The sequence below is a fragment of the Lactuca virosa genome, chromosome 9, assembly GCF_052849685.1.
Source record: "Lactuca virosa cultivar CGN04683 chromosome 9, Lactuca_virosa_CGN04683_v6, whole genome shotgun sequence".
Classification (NCBI taxonomy): Eukaryota; Viridiplantae; Streptophyta; class Magnoliopsida; order Asterales; family Asteraceae; genus Lactuca; species Lactuca virosa.
The window spans coordinates 5,755,168-5,777,496 of NC_136434.1; the positions used below are offsets into that span (position 1 = coordinate 5,755,168).

The 22,329-nt window shown below is 34.9% G+C and overlaps 1 protein-coding gene across 6 annotated transcripts; it reads right to left on the reverse strand.

Annotated features, from left to right (window-relative positions):
* Positions 1–605: 605 nt before the first annotated feature.
* On the reverse strand, positions 606–21,328 carry LOC145136930 (beta-glucosidase 11-like). 6 transcript variants are annotated; one of them, XM_079071041.1, is made up of 13 exons: positions 21,109–21,328; positions 20,931–20,994; positions 19,725–19,780; positions 19,408–19,483; positions 19,248–19,319; positions 18,982–19,069; positions 18,613–18,871; positions 18,247–18,362; positions 17,827–18,050; positions 16,664–16,692; positions 1,311–1,398; positions 1,115–1,205; positions 606–910 (listed from the first exon to the last, which is right to left on the reverse strand). In XM_079071041.1, exons 1-13 carry the CDS (start codon positions 21,256–21,258, stop codon positions 682–684), a joined length of 1,542 nt encoding a protein of 513 aa, XP_078927167.1. In that variant the 5' UTR covers positions 21,259–21,328; the 3' UTR covers positions 606–681. The 6 variants fall into 6 exon arrangements, with proteins under 6 accessions (XP_078927167.1, XP_078927165.1, XP_078927166.1 ...); XM_079071044.1 differs by lacking the exons at positions 606–910; positions 1,115–1,205; positions 1,311–1,398 and adding exons at positions 10,740–10,936; positions 11,058–11,125; positions 12,402–12,471; XM_079071039.1 differs by lacking the exons at positions 606–910; positions 1,115–1,205; positions 1,311–1,398 and adding exons at positions 7,424–7,639; positions 7,727–8,381.
* Between the last annotated feature and the right edge of the window lie 1,001 nt (positions 21,329–22,329).

Genomic DNA, 22,329 nt, shown 5'->3' on the forward strand with positions numbered 1-22,329 from the left:
TATACTCATTTATGGCTTGTTTAGTATAAATGTATGAATTTGTTCCCTAGTATATTCATTTATGAACAAATTAATATAACCTTATTCATGTATGAACATATATGTATTTGAATATTTCATATTATAGTAAAACACTAATTTCATAAAATTATAAACCATATTATGTTTTTATAATCATATATGAATGAAATCACACATAAATCAAATGGTAAAAGGAAAAAGCGTGAGGTTTTTATTTTGAAAGAAAAAAAATTAATAAAAATTATTTTTACGATCTGTTAAAAAAAAGAAAAAAAATCAATTCTTTTTTTGGTAACAGAATCCCTAAATTTCAGAAAATACAATTTAATTTAATTTTATTATAATTTAATTAAATTACACATTTACAAATATACCATTATATATTGATTGGTCTAGAATTGTTTTCGCGTTCTCAACCTTTTAGGTGTTATCATATATATATATATATATATATATATATATATATATATATATATATATAACTGGAAAATAATCATAGGGTGTCCATGTGGTTCCCTCTAAACAAATTACATGTTATTCATATTGTAGAAATGTAGTGAAGTAGGGTCAACTTCGTAGTACCACTTATACATACGTGCTTATGATGATGAAAAATGAGTGTCACAGCAATATTAGTACTTAAGCCAAAAGCTAATCATGTTAATTAGAAAAAGAGTCTTTTATTAGGTTCAAGTATGGAATTATGGGAGTGATGTTGTTTCCTTTCAAGAAATTGGTGTACCAATATGCAGAAAGCTTAGGATATCGTGTCAACTCCTTCTCATCAAGGTCAACATAGTAAAGACCATAACCATAATTATAGCCACCCACCATCTCAAGGAGATCAACGAAGGACCAGACAAAATAACCCTTCGTGTTTGATCCATTCCTGTTAGCATGTCATAGACCAAAAGAACCATAACAGATGAGCATTATATATATATATATATATATATATATATATATATATATATATATATATATATATAAAGCTCTTTAAAGGTGAATTTTTTTTATAAGGATTGAGTAGAAAGTAGCATCATCCATGCATGTGTACGTGCCCTTTCCTTCATAGGTTCGAGCAGAGGCATACCTTAGTGCACTCAACACAGCACCAATATATGCATGTAAGTACTCTACCCTTGGGGTGTCCATCAGTGTTCCATTACGTGCTTGTACTTGCCCTATCATAAGTTAGAACAAGATATACATGTCCATATATATCATACACTCATATTTATATATACTCATATATATATGAAGTACTAATTAAGATGTTCGATGTATACCATTTTCATGGATGTAGATAGGAGGATTCCCATATTCCTCCCTCAGATGGTTAAGGAGCTTTTCCAGACCGATTGGAATCATGGGGAACTGAGATTTAAAAAAAATAATAATAAGAGATTTAGTACTGTTGGCATAATTCAGGTTATAAGCCTTCAGGGACATTTTTGGAAACTTTCCTTTTAAGCAGTATTTGTGTTAGTTTAGGATGCTTTTTTTATTAGTATAAGTAAGGGAAATATTTTAGTTATTTTTCATTAAGTTTTCCAACAATAAAAGTCTTGTTTAGTAAGTAATCTCTTTTCCGCTCGTTGTGTTCTATTCCCTTGTTTCTTTCCTTGTTGTTCTGATTTCTTCCTTAGGCACCAATGTATCCTTAAGTTGATACCTTACACTTGGTATCAGAGCAAAAACCAATCGATCACATCCCCACCCATGGAAGGACTGAAGATGCAGTATCCTGTCTTGACCAAAACCAACTACAACTACATTGCATAGGCGATTAAGATGAAAGTCTTCATGCAAACACATGAAGTTTGGGATGCGATTGAGCCAAAAAAAATCCCAGAACCCAGTTGGTGTCAAGAAGGATAAGATGGCCATGAAAGCTATTTATCAAGCCATCCCGGAAGAAAACTTGTTGTTGATAGCGGAGAAGAAAATGGCAAAAGAAGTGTGGGAAACACTCAAGACTAAGTATATGATTTTTTAGTGACTAAATGCTGAATTCGAGATTCTTAGCATGAAAGAATTTGAGACGGATGATGATTTTTCAGCAAAAATCAACAATATCGTGAGCAACATCCGAACATTGGGTGACACCATGAATGAAGCATACTTAGTCAAGAAGATTCTACGAGTCGTTCCCTTTAAGTTTGTTCAAATTGCATCAACCATCGATCAAGTCGTTGATCTTGATACAATGACAATTGAAAAAGTGGTTGGTAGACTCAAAGCACATGAAGTGCGCATTTAAGTACATCAAGAAGTAGACGAAAATAAATTGCTCTTAACCCGTGAAGAATGGTCAGAAAGAAACAAGAAGCAAAACAACGGGCAAGAGTCAAGAAACAACCAACGGGGTAATTCGAGTAACCGTGAGGGACAAGGAAAAGGTCGTGGAAGAGGAAGTTGGAACAACTCAGGTCATAGAAGAGGTGGAAATCACCAGAGCAGAGGAAGTCATTGTCAAAATCAAACTCAAAACCATGACAAAAGTAAGATACAATGATATAACCGCCAAGAATACAGACATTATGTTTCTGAATGCAAGAACCCACAAAAAGAAAGGAATCAAGAAACAAATCTAACTCTGGATGTCAGTGATGCCACACCAGCCTTGTTACTTGCAGCATTGCATAATGAAGATGTTAAACATGAAGACATGCTAAACGAATAAAAAGTAAATCCAACCTTAAGAGAGAGGGAATAAGTATTTAATCAGTCCTAAGTATGGTGCCTTGACAAATGGGCTAGCAACCACATGACGAGTGAAAGAGGTAAATTTCGAAAACTTGATAGCTCAGCTAAAGTTTTTGTCAAATTTGGAGATGGGACTAGAGTTTGAATCGAAGGAAGGGGTTCTATCGTTTTTAAATACAAGAAGGGTGAACATTGAGAACTCAAGGAAGTATATTTTACACCAAGACTATGCAACAATATTATTAGCTTAGGACAGTTGGCTCAAAATGGTGATAGAATCGTTATGTATGGTTCTTACATGTGGGTTCTCGATGAAAAAGGTAGGTTGTTAATGAAAGTCTTGCAATCTAAAAATCTGATGGGTTTCGAGCAATACATCAATCCTATGGTGTACATGCAAACCCTAATAGCTTTGGATCTAGTTTGTCTAATGAACATGCAATTAAATATCCAAAGCTATAAACCCTATATCTAATAAACTATAACTGAAAATAGGGTTTAGATCTTACCTTTGATTGTTATATAGCAATAACAATCAATCCTTGGCTTCAGAAAGCTTAGTGCGTTAAGTGTTGCACCTCTAATGGAGTCACAAACACCACTAAGAAACTTGGATGAAGAGGGAGGAGAGAGGAGGCACCAAAAACGGCTGGAAACCCTAAAGGAAGTATTCACCACGTTTTTGGGGCCATAAGGGTTCCTTATATATGCTGGCTATTAGGGTTTACAGCTAGGAAACCCTAATCTGACTGCTTAAGCCCTAAGCAGCCCATGGACCCCTTCTGGAACATGCCTTGGACGATTTCTAATGGGCTTCCCCATAGAATTCGTCTAACCTATTATTCCAAGGTGATCCATAGCCCAATTATGCAATTATCTTATAATTACACAATAAGTCCCTTAAGTTTAATTAATCTCTTTTAGTCACAAAATTAATTCTTAATTAATTCTTGAGTAATATTAATTAAACAATATGATTTCTCCTTTAATATATTATTCTTATAATATATTAATAAATCATAATTAAACCTTTCTCTCCTTAATTCATCCTACATATTGCTATGGTGAAAGCAACCCAAAAGGACCATGCTCATAATCAGGTCAAGTACATACCAAAATAGTTATGGACTTAGACACTAATCCAACAGTCTCCCACTTGGATAAGTCTAATAACTATTTTGCATAACTTCAGAACCTGATCAGCAATCATAGCTTTCAAAAACAGCTGTCAACTCTGATCTTATCAGATACGCGTGTCCTTTAGATAAGGGATCATATATTCCTCCATTCTCAAGATATCGTATAGACACAAGACATGAAATTCGATCATTCTCTCTATACTGTTTCCCGACTTCCGATTTATGACGACTGACAATAGACTACAATTGAACACATCAACTTAGTCCCGACTTGGCCAAGCGCTTAGGGTCATCACTAAATCATCGAGGGGCCCACAGATATCGCTTTTATCCCACTTTGGGTAAAAGGAATGGATAAACTTCGACTCAAATGCTCGCTTGCATTTACTGATCGAATCACACACAACAATAAGTTTTATAACACCAAGTTACTGGTGCGTTTTCTTATTATCAATGCGCAACCGACCAACAAATAACAACTCACACGTCTCGGTTTAAAAAATATACAATGTTATCGTCTCACAATTACTCATGATAAAAGCCATGAAGTGATTCAAGTGAGCGTGGGTTTGATCCAATACTCTAATCTTATTAAAGCACTCATGAACTCTGCAACAAACTTGTGTTATGTCTAAACACTTAGACAATCTACAGACAGATTCATGACAGTCTTCCTTCATACCTACTTCCAACGTATGACCGAATGTGGAGGTTCGAATAACCCAGTTATTCTGGAAGTCAAAACATGCAAAGTGAAACGCAATAATAATATTAATCCTATATGGCCCCAAAACTTTTGAGCGTAAATAAAAACACTTTTATCTAAACACCATATTGATTACTCATTATTCATTGCTTACTGTTTCAGAAAATCAACTTATTACTCGAATTATAACCACAGTTGTCCCATGCTCCAAGCATGCACACTTTGGTTTCCTATGGTCCATACTTTGTGAAATAGATCAATTGAAAAACCTTTCCAATGAAACTCATTTCACAATCCCCAATCCTTATTATTAGTATAAGAATACCAAATTCTTACCACTTTTATAATATGTCAGATTCTAACATTTTATGCAATGATTCTTTCGTAATGTCACAGCACGAAAGTCACCAAGACCCGGCTAATGAAATTACAAGGTATTCTATCGGAAATTGTTACAATACAATTCCATAGACGTGAAGTCTCACATTCAAAGTACATTCCTTTGAACATCCTTCTCGCATAAAAGTTTCTAATCTAGACATATTTCTTAATATCCAACTCCCATTAATGAAAACATTTCCATATTTTCCATATGATAACTCATTCTTAATAGAATCTTATCTATTCATAATAATGTCAATATAGTCCATCCAGTACTATACTTCTAACTACTCACAAGCGACAAATCCTCAGTGAACCTCAGATCGTCCTTTGATAGTTGTTTAATTATTTTAGTCAAAACCATTTCTAGTCTTTTTTCCCTCTTAATGCCCTAGGCATTTGGAAAATTTTAGAATGGTCAAATATTATAGCATATGCAATCGATCCTATACCCGAACCGTATTGGACACGATGCATAATGTCTCACATAAAGACATGATACTTTATCATCCTTCTGCCATAATATTTGATGTGCCATGTTCCCACTATTCGAACTATGAAGAGGGATGTCGTAATCATAATCGAATATTGAGAATGCACTATGTATCCTTGACTAAATTTATTAACATTTCTCGATCTAAGCTTTAGAATTTTGAAACGAAGTATAATATTCTCTCCCTTAATTATAGCAAAACAATTTTTCAACCCTTGCGACTTTGCAAAGTATAACTCTTGTTTTCTATAATTAATATCGCTAACTTGCAATAATTACCATAATAATCATGCTCCCACTATCATGATGATTATTTTCTTACCAGCATAACACTTATGCTCCCACTAGCTTTGACATGTATTCAGAAAACAACTGAACTTCCAGAGAACAATGCTTATTGAATTCCTTAAGTTCATATTTCTAATACTTGATGCTTTGATAAGCCTTTATCTAAGCTTTTTAAACTCATACACCTTTTCCTTAGAAAGCTCATATGTGTGTCTAGACAAATTCAGAACTTATGTTACTAAGTCCCAAATGTACAAACTAATTGCCAAATCTCACAATTCGAACTATGAAGAGGGATGCCGTAATCATAATCGAATTTGAGAATACAATTTTCACAATTGCTATCTTCTTAAAATCTCTCTTAGTGAAAGCATTTCCTCACAATCATTTACATGAAGGAGGGAAACCTTATGTCACTTAGATTTTATGGTGTATGTGTTCCTATCCATGTGAATTTGCCAAAACGAAGGTTTGCGACAAATCCAAAAACATATGGACTGAACTTTCTCAATCTTGATTTCTTGCCTCATCGTAATACGAGTGCCCACCATGTCTTCCAAGTAGTTTAGCAACTCGCCCTTACATATCAATGTACCTTCCATTGATCAAGGTGCTTGTCTTTATGCATTCAAATGAGAACTCATAGAACTCACATACATATTTAGCTTAATTGGAATGGCACAGAAACAAAATAATGTCAACACGATAGGTTATAAGCCTCAAGTCGTGCGCTAGTGATGATTAACTAGGTTTACTCTTGATTTGTTCTTGAAACTTTTCAAGACCATTAAGACTCCCACTGACTCCTTGACATATAAGGTTCTCTTGTCAAGAAACATTTCTTGACAAACAAATATTCAAGAGTTAGTGTAGCCTTTTGTCAAGTTTAACACTTCACACAATTGGTCCTGGTTGGTCTTTGTCTTATCCAAGACATCACAACTTACCAATTTCAAATGTGCAGGAATAAGAAGACTTTTTCCAATTCCACATTTGTTGATTGTTATAAACCTACTAAAGACTTGTCACTCATGTCAGAATCTTGACTCTAAGACTTGATATTGGAACGAAGTATGATTGACTTCTTGATTTAACCATTTCTACAATTCTCGATTCCTCTACTTAGACATGCAATTGCACTAAGACTTACTTAGAGGATCAATTGAGACATGGTTCTTAATCATTAATACCTATCATAAAACACAATAAAAGGTACTCTCCCTTCTTCTTAGAATAGAGAAACTTTTATCTTTCTGCCTACTTGATTCTTCTTATTCGTTCTGCTATCGTTTGAAACTCTTTCGATCAACTCAGAATTATACTTAATCTTGTAAGTATAACCATATTTACTAAACTTTAGTAAATCATGACGAATATCTTTATCACTCTCGTGGTGGACTTGATCAACGCACAACCTAGTGTACTCGATCTCCTAGTCCTTCTCTTGACACTTTGCCAAAGAATTAGTCTAATTTCCAAATATGAAGTTTCTCATTCATCACCCAACCAAGTTGTATGATTCCAAGTTTCTGTCCAATTGAAACTTGGGCGATGAGAATCTTCCTTTATTTGGCAAATTCTCGACATTTCCACAAATAACATAATTAAGAATCAAATCCATTATTGCTAATAGTAGAAATATTCAAACATCAATTTTTCATACATGCCACTGCAAGGATAAATAAATAAGACAAAATCAAAATTTATATTATTGCGGAAAAATTTGTCCTTACAATGCAATTCAACTGAAAAACTATGCTATCACATATTTCTTATCAATCTATCCTAACTCTAGAGTAGCAGCTCAAAAATCTGATCTTCGAATCCATGCGATCGATATCCATTTCTTCATGATCAGATTCAGCACGCTTCTTCCTTAAGCTTCCTCTCTTTTCTTTGATCCTGCAAAAACATCAAAATGTAATCTTATCACATCATGTATTAAGAATCAAAGAATAGGAACTTATAGAGTTAGTTAATGAATTTTACCTGAAGTAGAGCCATACGTCTTGACTCTCCCATCTCTTAGATCTCTCAGGTAAACAGGGCAGCTTCGTCTCCAATGCCCCTTCTCTTGGCAGTAGAAGCAGATGGACTCTTTTAGAATGGCACAAGGAACTATCTCAGAATTTACCTTTTCTGGATTTCCAATGTCACCATTTTCAATGTCCATTGAAGTTTGGGAGTTTGATTTGCCAGACAAATTTGCTCGATCAGCACGCCAAATCATTTCTGATTCAACAGCTATAAGCAAATAGGTCAAATCAATGAGGGTCACGTCATGGTCCATCATATAGTACTCTCTAACGAACTCACTATATGATTGAGGAAGTGACTGAAGAACCCAGTCAACAGCCAACATTTCTGAGATATCGACACCCATCATCCTTAACCTATCAATGTGTGACTTCATCTCTAAGATGTGTACACACACAGGTTTTCCATCTTCGTGTTTACTTGCCAAAAGGGCTTGAGTGAGCTTGAACTTTTCAAGCCTTTGAACTTGTGGGTTAGGGAGATTAATTGGAGGAGGTGAAGGAAGTGAAGCATGATTCTCATTTCCTTGATCGTATCGTGGAACGTCATCTTCATTTGGAAAGTTTGTTCCAAGGGACTTGGGAAGACCATTGTAAGATTTATACATCTACAAAACGGGAGAAAATTCAAGTTAGTTGATAAGAATCCTTGATGTAACACCCAAATGGAACATCAAGGCTAGGATCCAACACAATATTCTACAACCTAGAAGAGGGATGTCGTAATCTAGTTGCAGAATATTTGAAGGTAGGTAAATGACGATTTACCAATTCCCACCATGAAAAACGAAAAAGAAGTTTAAGTTTTAAATGAATTGAAACTCCTAGGTCTTTTGAGATTCATTGAACTTTTCAATGGCATGTTTAATCTCGATTATGCCCTTCAAATTTGCGATTGGGATGCCGAGGATCACAAACAAGGTGTGAATAACCATACGAATCTACGTGATGCACTCAATGATACTATCACCTAATCAATGTGCCGGTTAACCACACACGCTCCATTGATCTATGATAAACATCGAGCCACCCTTCACTACCAATGTCAACACCAAATTAGTGTGCCGGTTAACCACGCACGCTCCACTAACGTTTGGCAAGGGTGTGAAGTGTAATTCCATGGATTAGCATACAATTTCACATTTTGCCTAAAGTAACTATGATTTGGGAATTTATAAAAGCATTTAGTTACTTTGTACTTCATTATACTTATAATGGAAGGTTTCGTCCTATCCTACCCGTTCGGCTAACGACCCTCCACTAGTCAAGAGTGCGGTGGGTAAGAGTGGATACTCATTCAATCGCCATTTTATAGGCAATTTCCTTAAACACCCCTTATAGACTAGCTTCGTGAATGAGGCCTACTAACGGTAAGACTGACTTTTTACTCATATATATAATATTAGACTTTTAATGTTACATATATATAGTATAGGGTGTATTTTACACTTTTAAAATACTAGGTGGTCTAATTTAATAAATTATACTTTTAATTTAATTAAATGTAAACCAAAACTTTATGGGTTTATAAAATCTCCTTTAATTATACACCTTAATTAATAAATAAAACCATAAGGGTGTAATTTAAACTTTTTCAAAATACGAGGGTTTTAGAATTTAACATTTCAAAATTAATCTTTTAATCAACTTTTAAATTCCAAAACTTGAGGGCAAGTTTTGAACTTTTCAAAACATTAGGGTTTAGAATTTAAATATTTCAAAAATTAACTTTTAATCAAAAAATTTTAATTCCAAAACTTGAGGACAAATTTTGAAACCTTTCAAAACATTAGGGTTCAACTATTCAAATTTCAAAAAACAAAACTTTTAAGTTCAAATTTAAACTATAAAACCTAAATGGGAAAATTGAAACTTTTTCACAAGATAATTCAAATCTAAATTACAAATAATCAATCTTTATCTAATAAAAACAAAAGATTATCTAAATTTTGACAATTATCTTCTATTTTGGCAAGGATAATCTCCAAATATTGATAAAAATCGGATTTTATTAATAAAAAACGTTTTAGGCAATTATCCACAGCCAAAACATGTCAAAATCCCGAAATCTGCTCCATCTACGACTCTGACTCGTCGAGTCTAGCTTGGACTCGTCGAGTTCACTATGGACTCGGCGAGTTCAGCCATGGACTCGGCGAGTCCAGCCCCCAGAAACCAAAAATTTTCGATTTTAAGCATGAATAATCAACTATAGCATCAAATACATCAAACAAACAACCCTAGGCTCTGATACCACTAATGGGTTTCGAGCAATACATCAATCCTATGGTGTACATGCAAACCCTAATAGCTTTGGATCTAGTTTGTCTAATGAACATGCAATCGAATATCCAAAGCTATAAACCCTAGATCTAATAAACTATAATTGAAAATAGGGTTTAGATCTTACCTTTGATTGTTATATAGCAATAACAATCAATCCTTGGCTTCAGAAAGCTTAGTGCCTCAAGTGTTGCACCTCTAATGGAGTCACAAACACCACTAAACAACTTGGATGAAGAGGGAGGAGAGAGGAGGCACCAAAAACGGCTGGAAACCCTAAAGGAAGTATTCACCGCGTTTTTGGGGCCATAAGGGTTCCTTATATATGCTGGCTATTAGGGTTTACAGCTAGGAAACCCTAATCTGACTGCTTAAGCCCTAAGCAGCCCATGGACCCCTTCTGGAACATGCCTTGGACGATTTCTAATGGGCTTCCCCATAGAATTCGTCTAACCTATTATTCCAAGGTGATCCATAGCCCAATTATGCAATTATCTTATAATTACACAATAAGTCCCTTAAGTTTAATTAATCTCTTTTAGTCACAAAATTAATTCTTAATTAATTCTTGACTAATATTAATTAAAGAATATGATTTCTCCTTTAATATATTATTCTTATAATATATTAATAAATCATAATTAAACCTTTCTCTCCTTAATTCATCCTACATATTGCTATGGTGAAAGCAACCCAAAAGGACCATGCTCATAATCAGGTCAAGTACATACCAAAATAGTTATGGACTTAGACACTAATCCAACAAAATCGCCGGCACAAAATCTCGTTTGATGAAGAAGAATCTATGTGTCTACTTGGCTAAACAATCAAACCAACATGGTTATGGCATAATCACTTGGGCCATGTAAGTTTCTCGTCCCTAAAACACATGTATAATGCAAATATTATGGAGGGATTAGCTAATATCAATAACCCCACCACCCGTGTGAAGGATGTTTGGTTGGAAAACAAACACGAAAAATATATCCCATGCAAACAACCTTTAGAGCAAAAATTAGACTTGAACTCGTGCGTGGGGATCTTTGTGGTCCCATCTCGCCACCCACACCTACAGGAGCAGGAAAAAGTACTTCATGTTGCTAGTTGATGATTATACAAGAGCTATGTGGTAATATTTAATGAAAAGTAAGGATAAAGCCTTGCAAGTATTTAAAGAATTTAAAGCAAAAGTCAAAGTGGAAACTGTGACATCCCCATTTTCACGGCCAGAAAAGACCGATTTTGTTTATGCTTTATAGAAATCAGAGTACTTCTTTTAATAAAAATGTTGCGGAATTTGTTCCCAGTAAAATATGATAAATACGTTATCAAAGCATTTCTGAAGAAATGTATTTTTATTCATTTTTAAAACATTTGGGATGTCATCGTCAATACAGAAACATAAGCATAAACATAACTTACATTCATTTACACTAGTGATCTACATCTCTTTTAAATCCCTCAGTGTAAAGTAGCTTCATATCGACACTTGTTATACAAATAAGCTTGAGTGGGTCAGGTTGGGAAACCTGGTGAGTACATAGGGTTTTCAACCCACAAGAATATAATTATTATGTTAAACATCAAACAATCAACCCAATTACCCATCCCCATTATCTTCTTTACTCTTAAGGATCTAACCTAAGATTCAGCTATTCCTCGTTCATTCATTTCTAAGGAGTATCATAAGGAATCGGCACTAAGTCGGCATAGTCGCCAAGGTTTATCTCGTTTATTGACAGTATCGCTTTCGAGAGTCCACTCGCAATACCTGTCAAGGGGTTTTTAGAGTACACCGGGTGAACACATCGTTCACAACATCTACAGGTTGCGAGCCTGCTAGTGTACTACTAGACTGTCTAGAATAGTCTGTGGTTGTCATCCATACTCTGCTAGATGACGAGGCCATCGCTTGGGTCATCGTTTGGCTCATCGTTTGGCTCATCGTTTTGGCTCATCGTTTTGGCTCATCGCTTTGGCTCATCGTTTTGGCTCATCGCTTTGGCTCATCGTCTTGGCTCATCGCTTTGACTCATCACTTAGGTCATCGCTTCGCACCATATTTTATCACTCATATATCATCGCTAATCATTCATCTCATCTTTCATCCCTCATCATTTTTCTCATCTTTCATCGCTCATCATTTATCTCACCTCTAATATACCCATGTTTTTCCCAACACATTTTGTAGATATAAAATACATATACAGTTTAGATCATTTAAAACATGTATAAAACGTTTCATCCAGCATAGACAGCAAGTATTCAGACAGTATACACACGTAGCACGTAATTTATAAAATACGTCATATCTATGTGTAAGATGAAAGTAACTATGCACTCACCTGGAAAGGCGGTGACTCGGTACTTGGTCAGCACTTCGTTACTCTTAAAACAATCTTCCTCGGACAAAACCTAATATCATTACCACTAGAGTTTAGTCTAATGCTTGACGAGACTAATTAATAGTCTTGCTAGTATTACTATTTTATAAGCACGAAACAATATTTCTCAACCACTATGTACAGACAGGGGCTAGACATGAAACACCGGAGGGCATGATCATTTCGGCATAAAAGCACTTCTGAATTCCAACAACCCTATGCGGCCCTTTAAACCAGATTCCCCGTACCGCGAGTAGTTAAAAAGATATTATAACGACACTTATATAACCCATAATAATAGCTCAAATAATTATTATAAGGTCCTAATAACGTTACTATAATTAATTAAAAGCTATATTAAAAATAGCGTAGGCGTAGCTCACTTACAACGGGTTTTATCAAAAACCGGGCTTCGCTGGAGCAGTGTTTCCGAGCCGAAAGGCCCTTTTTCTCGGGACTCCGGGAGCCTCAGGGCTTCCTTCGGGTGCTAGGGGGTTTACCTAGACTTTAGGGGGCTTAAGGGGAGCTAGAGAGAAGTTTTAGAGAGAGAAAGTAGAATGGGATGGTGTGAGGAATTGGTTTCACCCGGCACCTCTATTTATAGGGGGCTGGAGGCCATTTCACGTTGTGAAACATAAATTCACGTCGTGACCCGCTGGAGACAGCCAGGCACAGCCTGGTGCTGACACGTGGCATCGCACACAGGGTGGAAATCAGCTGATTTTCAAAAATTCATAACTTTCGAATACGAGCTCCGTTTTCGACGTTCGTTTTTTCCACGCGTAGGTAAAAACAAGATCTACAACTTTCATTTAGACTCCGTCGGCTACTTCTCGACCGATCTTAAATTTAACAGTAGGAGGAGATTAGACTGTTAAATGACCGCGAAGAATTCGTAACTCCTTCATACGGACTCCGTTTTCGTCTGTCTTTTTATCGTTGAGTTCCTATTAATGAGATCTTCAACTATCATTCAGGTCGCGTATGCCAAAAACCGCTCGAACTAAAATTCGAGTTTCTGGCCGTGCACTGCTATGCCAAATCTTAGAAAATTCATAACTTTTACATACGAAGTCAGATTTGGGCGTTCTTTTTATGGACGCTCTCGGTTTAACGTATACTATAACTTTTTTTTAGATTACTAAGGCTAAAAAGTAATCTATCGTAAATTCACTATTTACGTCTCCCGGTGTCGTGCCGGTTTTGCCGAAAACTTCGACGGGTCATAACTTCTTTGTTATAACTCGGATTTCGGCGTTCTTTATATGTACGGAACCCTTGTAACATATACTACCACTTGGAAAAGATTAATCCTTCTAAATAATATTCCATCAAAAACTCATTTTTTGATGCTTATTGTCTCTAAATTGACTAGCCCGGATTTGCGGGCGTTACAGAAACCGGTGAGAAGATTTTAACACTTTGTATAGATCAAGCAGGTGAGTTTCTTCCAAACCGATTCACCTCTTATTGCAAGGAAAGTGGCGTAAACAAGCACTATACAACACCTTACTCTCCACAACAGAGTAGAGTCCTGGAAAGACGAAATCGCACCGTTGTAGAGATGGCCAGAAGTAGTTTGAAAATCTTGAAAGTTCCTGATGTGTTATGGGGTGAAGCGGTGACTCATGCGATCTACATTCTCAATCGTGTAACCAACCATTAAAGCTCTCAAAGATGGTACACCATATGAAGCATGGACCGGAAGAAAACCACGAATTGATCATGTAAGAGTTTTTGGCTACATTGCACACATGCAGTAACTGGAAGGCATTTGAGTAAATTAGAAGTTTGTAGCAAAAAGCTAGTTCACTTGGGGTTAGAAAAAGGTATGAAAGGTTATAGAGCGATTGATCCTGATACATGATACAAAATCAATTCAAGTAAGTAGAGATGTGATTTTCGAAGAAAATAAAACATGGGAATGGGGGCAAGCAACAAAGTTCAAAAGAACATCAAACAAAATCTTCACCTTCGATATATTACATCTCGATGAAAACAAACACCCCTGGTGATAGTGAGCAACATGGAGAGAACTCAAATGAAGACAATACAAATTAGGATAATGGTGTACCTGAAAACCCTCATAATATTCCATTAAGTCCCGAATCTTTCCATGCAACAAGTGAAACTAACTCGACCTCGTCTACAAACAAAGCTCCACTCAAATTCACACCTTGGCTGATATATATAAAGATTGTAGTGAATTTTTATTCCTACGTGATGACGAGGAACCCACATCTTACTCAACGGCAAAAGGAATTGTTGAATGGGAGAAGCAATGAAGAGTGAGATAAGTGCAATTGAGAAAAACAAAACTTGGAAGCTGCTAGATTTGTCAAAAGGGAGAAAACTCATTGGTCTCAAGTGGGACTTCAAGATAAAAAGAGATCCAAATGGAAATATCTTGAAGCACAAGGCAAGATTAGTTGCAAAGGGTTATGTGCAAAAACATGGGGTTGATTTCGATGAAGTTTTTGCACCTGTGGTTAGCATGTAAATTGTGTGTATTCTACTTGTTTTGGAAGCTACGAACGGTTGGATTGTACATCATATTGATGTAAAATCAATCTTTCTTAATGAAGATTTAGAGGAAGGGGTTTATGTAACTTAACGAGAGGGTTTCTGAAGAAAGACAAGCCAAAGTTGGTGTACAAATTATTAAAGGCGTTGTACGGATTGTGACAAGCTCCTAGAGCTTGGAACTCAAGGCTAGGCAAATGTCTAAAAGATTTAGGTTTTGTAAGATGTCCACAAGAGTATGTCGTTTACACAAGGAAGAAAAACAGAAATCCACTAATAGTTGGAATATATGTGGATGATCTAATTGTCACTACAAATCATGGTGATGATAACAAATGAGCAACAAGTTTGATATGAGTGGCCTTGGGTTATTATCGTACCACCTTGGGATTGAGGTAAGTCAACATAAGGAGGGAATCACCTTAAAACAAACAACTTATGTAAAATCCATACTTGAAAAATCAAGTATGATTGGTTGTAATCCGTACAAGTACCCAATGGAGCCAAGACAAAAGCTAAGTAAAGATGAATAAGGAGAACTTGTTGATCCCACTTTATAAAAAAGTATTATTGGTGGATTAAGATATCTGACACATACCCAAAAAAACATCGAGTTTTTGGTTGGAATAGTGAGTCGCTTTATGGAAATGCCAACTTCACAGCACCTACTAGTCGTGAAACATATTTGGAGGTACATAAAGGGAACAACTATGTATGGTTTGGAGTATGTTAGAAGTTGTGAAGAAGACAATGTCATAAGCTATATAGATAACGATTTAGCTAGAGCTGTGATTAAAGAGAGAATCACATCAAGTATGACATTTTATCTTAATGAAAAACTTGTTACATAGGCCTCACAGAAGCAACAAAGTGTGGCACTTTCATCATGTGAAGCAAAATTTATGGCAGCTACAAGTGCCACATGTCAAGGAGTTTGGATACAAAGAATGCTAGGAGAGTTAACTAAAAGAATAATCAGTCCTATAGTGTTGTATGTTGACATCAAATCAGCTTTGGAACTGATGACGAACCTGGTGTTCCACAGAAGAAGCAAGCATATAGACACGAGATACCACTTCATACATGGACCGGTTGAGAAAGGAGATAACATCATACAACATGTGGGGACTACTGAACAACGGGTTGATATACTCACAAAATTTATGGCTAAAGTGAAGTTTGAAGAGATGAGAAGTCTATTAAGAGTAAAGAACATCTTTGTTCCTGAATTAGGAGGGAAAATGTTGGCATAATTCAGGAAATAAGCCTTCAAGGGCATTTTTGTAAACTTACATTTTAAGTTGTATTTGTGTTAGTTTAGGATGCCCGTTTAAGCAATGTTATGTCCCCTAGATCTACGGATGTAGTCTTCAAAAGAATTGGCTTTATCATACAAAAAGGTTTAGCGGCGCAGCTTGTTATCCGTTTGCCTTCTCACTCATTGTATTGTGATCACTAAATGGTATTAAAAGATCTTAATTAATGTTATAAAATATAGTTAAACTCATTAAGTTTTCCGGTGATAAAAAGTCTTGTTAAGTAAGTAATCTCTTTTCCTCTCGTTTAGTTCTATTTCCCTGTTTCTTTCCTTGTTGTTCCGATTGATCAAGTTGATACCTTACAAGTACTAGAGGAGGATATAGGGAAATAATAATAAGAAAAGAATAACAACACATGATCAAACATTAAAGTTAACGTACCTCGGTTATCGGGAATTCAATTCCACTGTCTACAATACAAAGAAATGTACACATTATATTAGTATTATTTTTATCTATAGAGTACAAAGTACTTATTGCAAATTTAAGTGCCAATTTTGGTTGCTTCCAAGAGGAAGACATGTGCAATTATCGGGGTGATCTAATTTAATTACTTTTATATATCAAACGAGAAACCAATGCAACAGTTAAATGAATGTATTAATCGCAAAAATGACCACAAAGGTAATATCATAACACCATATGACCATTTTTTCAAAATTTAATTATTACCAAATAGCCACCTATTTCGTGAAAGAGTTTGCTAATTCGTGAAATAGCATTTTCTGACATCAAATTTCGCGAACTTTACCTTTTCTCGAAGATGATGATTTTTTCACAAATGATAACGCTTCGTGAAAGCATAATTTCATTTTCGTGAAATAATAAAAGTTTCACGAAATTTGATAAGAAAAGTATTTCTTAAACAATATTAGGTCTAGCAAAATTGTTAAGGTATTTGATAGCCAAACACCTTCACCAATTTTGTTGGACCTATTTTGTTTACATTTCAAATAAATACTTCTTTATTTTGTGAAAATAAAATTTATTTTTCTGTAAATTTTTTTTTACATCGTAGTTCACAAAATTGACGTCATCTTGCGAAATAAAAGAAATTCAGGAAATTGAATAAGAGATATATTTCTTTGTATCTACACAAAACTGGTTAAGAAGTTTGGTTTTCATGCCGTGAGGTTCCATATTCGAGTCCTTTTAAAGACGACCTTTTTCCACATATTTTCAAGTTCCTTTAAATGTCAAAATAAATAGTCCTTCATGAGACTTGAACATGGCACCTCATGAGAATCAAATGCTTGAAAGACAAACAAAACTGTTTCACTAAACCTATTTTTGTTTACATTATAAATAAATACCTATGTTACCCAATTTTGAGAATTTTTTTGCAAAATGAAAATTATGTATTTTTTGCGGAAACAAAATAAAGTTCACAAAATATGATGTCAGAAAAAAACTACTTCACGAATTTTCGCAAAATAGGTGATCACTTTATGATAGATATTGAAAAGGTGGTCATTTTTGTGTTATGCCATTATTACCTTTTTTGGTCATTTTTGTGATTTTCTATCATGAAGTAAGATACATACATATAAGCGCCATGTCTGCATAAACGTCCCTGGTATCGGTTTCAAGATAAATGGGATTGTCCTTGATGTATAATGTTGTATAGTGGTTTATGCCTAAGAAGTCAAATGAACCCTTGATTTTCTCTGATTCGAGTTTGGTAAAAGTTGGAATTCGGTTGCCTGCACTCTTCTTCACTGTTTCTGGGTAGTCTCCATTCACCAAGGGATTCAAAAACCTCAAGTAGCTAGGATCCATGAAACAAATATTAGAGGTCTACAGGTGGTAATTTCGACCCATTTGCCAAAAATTAATGGGCCGATATGGGATATATTTACTCTTAAATGACTTATAACAAAATAATGAAATGAGTTTAAGTCGCCTATATTGCCCATTTTTGCAACATATAGCTTTTGCTTAAACTTTATGTAGTAGCAACTCACCAACCCAAATAGAAGTCATTGGCTCTTTGGGTAGCTTTGACATCTTGTATTGTATTTGTATAAGGTTCAAACCAAAAGGCTAAGAGATTTATTCCAACAGAACCATGCTGCATGGCCTGCATCGATCATCACTCATATTTAGCCAACAAGTAGTAAATGTTTCTTTCTTTATATATTTAGCCAACAAGTAGTGAATGCATGTTTTTTTTTTTTTTTTCCGCAAAAGATGATATTGATATAGTTCATGTTAGGATCTTCCATCAAGTGTCATTGTGGTAAATAAATTTTCATATATAGCGTGAACCTGATGAAAGCTTCAAATATGTTTTGCAAATCATGGAAATTAAATACCAGAAATTTAATTACCTTGTATTTTTCACGGTACAATTTCACAGTTGATGCATGTGCGAGAAGCATATGGTGAGCTGCAAGGTATGGCTCAGTAGTAGAGTCGCCTCTGCTACAGTTAATGTACCCAAATGGAGAAGAACAACGCCCAGGAGGTGAACTACCCGTATCATACCCACCTAAAGCATATAAATTGGCTTCATTAAAGGTAGTCCAATGCAAAACCCGATCACCAAATTCCCTGAAGCATACATCAGCAAATGCAACAAAATCTTTCCTGCAATAATTTACGTTTTGAATATATATTATCATGCGCCTTAATTATAACACAAGGTGGTCGGTCATATATATATATGGAACCACAGTTTTAGTTAGAAATTAACGTACACTGATTTTCTACTAAGCCATCCTCCATATTCATGTTCAAGTATCAGCGGTAGATCTATATGATTTAATGTAACATGTGGTTGTATTCCTGCATAATTATATATAATCAGCATTTGCATTTTGTTGGGTGATAAACGAATAGCTCAGCCTTGGCATTGTTTGTTTGGTTACACAATTTAACTTGCATTGACATATTTATTTGAAAAAACAATTAATATAACCAAACAATTCTAAATAAATCAGTAAATTACTTATGTCAGTCTAACCATGGGCGATGAGCCTGTTGATGAAATCGTTGTAAAATTGTAAGCCCTTTTCATTCACGGATCCTCTTCCGTCTGCATAAAATAATTTGACTATGCATAATAAGAAAGAGTCACCCAAGTTTTGTGATTATATTGATCTTCCATAAGTGATCAAACATACTTGGGATGAGTCTGGACCAAGAGATGGAAAATCTATATGCTTCCAAACCTGTCTCTACCATAAGTTCAATGTCTTCCTGCAACATTCCGATGCAGTCAAATTCAACTCAAGGAAACTATTAAAGCTATATGCACAAGCACCGACTTAAATTTCGCATTCTACTATCTTCACTTGTAATGTAAAACATTAATTAAACCTTGTATCGTATGAAGTCAGCATCTGCTTAAACATGTTGTATTAAGCTGTTGTGGATTAATTGAGGTCTTATCATACCCTATCATAAAGATGAGCTGTGGGTTGTGGTGTGCGGTGTGTACCTTGTATTTATGGTACCCATCACATGCTATGTCTCCATTTGCTCCATCGCAGAAGCCTGAGATTTTGGATCCATATAATATATATATATATATATATATATATATATATATATATATATATATATATATATATAAATGGAAAAGTTCAATAGAGAACCATAATTATTGGTTCTTCAAGGAACCAAATCTTTTTTTCAATTTTTAAAGCTTATTCTTTATTGAAAAAAAAATCTAAAAATATCTAAATTCATATATTAACATTATGAATGTGAAAAATATTTTTCGGATTCACCGTATGAATCCGGATTCACATTGTGAATTTTCAAAAATTCACATTGTGAATTTGACGTTAAAAAAAAAAAATTCGAATTTGATATCATTGGAAAAATGATAAAAAGTTATGAATTTCTGTATTTTTAGTTTTTTTTTTTTAATAAAAAATAAGTTCTAAAAGTTGAAAAAAAGATTGGTTCCTTGGTTAATTATGGTTCTCTATTGAACCTCATATATATATATATATATATATATATATATATATATATATATATATATATATATATATATATATATATATATATAATCATCTTAGGAAAATCCTCAAGCTAGCTATCATTCAAATTAGATACGTTCTAAACAGATAGAGTCAATTACAAGCATCCAGTCAATTAATGTTTATCCCTTGGCTATGTATCCCCATAAAAAGTGTAGGCTTTGAAATGAATTTTCAAGAAACCCTAGCTAAACTCCACAACTACATATTGCCCTCCATCATTGTGCGTTGTGATAAAGCTGCACTAAAGACTTTGATATGGATCATCCAAGATACGGGACACTTGGTTAATTTGGAGCTAGACAGACTTAATTTCCATATTGAAGATGGAAAGGAATTTAGATGCCCAAATGAAGTACGTGGATGTAACTAGTTAAATTAGGTGTAAATGGCATTAATATTTTAAAATTTCTTTGGAATGCGTCCATATACTAGGATAGGACTCTTGACTCTTGAGTCTTAGCTTTAACTTAAATCAAATGGCTATCTTATGCTTGTATATAATATATACTGAAAACTTACAACCGAACACCCCTAATTAAATTCAGTACAGATGGAGGAAACCATCGATCCAACTCAATTTTGAGATTGACCGGAAAATCCAACGGAAGAGTAGTCGGGCATTATATAGACACATGAGTATTAATTATTATTACCTGAATGAGCGTAGGCGTCCCAAATGCTGAAACTCCTTCCATCTTCCAGCGCTGCTCCTTCAACCTTATCACATATATATAGACACATACAGTTACCTACCTCCAAATTGATTAATATTAATTACACACACTTCAAACTTCAATCGATCGAAGTTATGAATTAATTAAGAGCAAATGCCTGATAAACGGAAGTTCCGGAACCAAAAACGAATTCAGCGGGAAAATCATCTCTTCCATATTCATCAACCACATCGAATATCAAGAATCCTACGTTTCCAGTCACCAGAACAAGAGCAAGAGCTAGAAGACGGACAAAATATTTCGGCATACCGCAAGTGATGAATCGACTATCTTAGCAGGCAAACTGACGCTGTCTGTGTTCTGGATTAATTTTGAAGAGATATCATATCCATATATGATTGGACGATAAATGGAGATGCCACGTCGGTCTTAGAACCAACATATTCCACACTAGGGATGAGAGTGGGTCCAAACCCGGACCCGGAAAACCCGGGAACCGGTTAACGAGATTTTTTAGGACCGGAAACCAGACCGGTATATAGGAACCGGTTCCGGGTAAGGTACCAGGTAAAGTGGGTCTAGAACCGGAAAACCTAGAAATGTCAAAGTGGGTCGAATGGAACCGGGTAAAGTGGGTCTAAAACCGAAAAACCCGGGGAACCGGGTAAAGTGGGTCCAATGCAATGTTTTAAAATTTCACAAAATACAAAAATAAAGCTGAGAAAAAAAATCGCAGCTTTGATATCCTACCTTTGGGAGACTATAAATCAATGAATATGAAACCAAAAATGACAAAATTATAGTCTAAAATCATGTACAAACTCTATACTACACTTTGGAAAAAACCGCATGCTATTCCGACTTCAAACTAATTAGATATGCATGTTTTAAATCTATCACAAAATACAAAGAAAGCTGAAAAACATAAAATTTTCAGCTTTGATATCCCGACTTTGAGAGACTATAAGTCAATGAATAAACACCCAAAAATAACAAAATTATAGTCTAAAATCATGTACAAAATATAAACTACACTATGGAAAAACCCTCATGTCAATCCGACTTCAAACGAATGAGATATGCATGTTTTAAAACTATCACAGAATATAAAAAAAGCTGAAAAACATAAAATTTCCAGCTTTGATATCCCGACTTTGAGAGACTATAAGTCAATGAATATAAACCCAAAAATGACAAAATTATAGTCTAAAATCATGTAGAAACTATAAACTATACTATGGAAAAATCCTCATGCCAATCCGACTTTAAACGAATGAGATATGCATGTTTTAAAACTATCACAGAATATAAAAAAAACTGAAAAACATAAAATTTCCAGCTTTGATATCCCGACTTTGAAAGACTATAAGTCAATGAA

Bases quoted from the DNA above. Each gene is read 5' to 3' on its own strand.
- LOC145136930 (XM_079071039.1), bottom strand. From the start codon at position 21,258: ATGCCGAAATATTTTGTCCGTCTTCTAGCTCTTGCTCTTGTTCTGGTG. The intron at 20,995-21,108 runs GCATTTGCTCTT...ATATGTGATAAG, and splicing joins CCGGAACTTCCGTTTATCAG to GTTGAAGGAGCAGCGCTGGA. The intron at 19,484-19,724 runs GTACACACCGCA...GGAATGTTGCAG, and splicing joins ATGGGTACCATAAATACAAG to GAAGACATTGAACTTATGGT.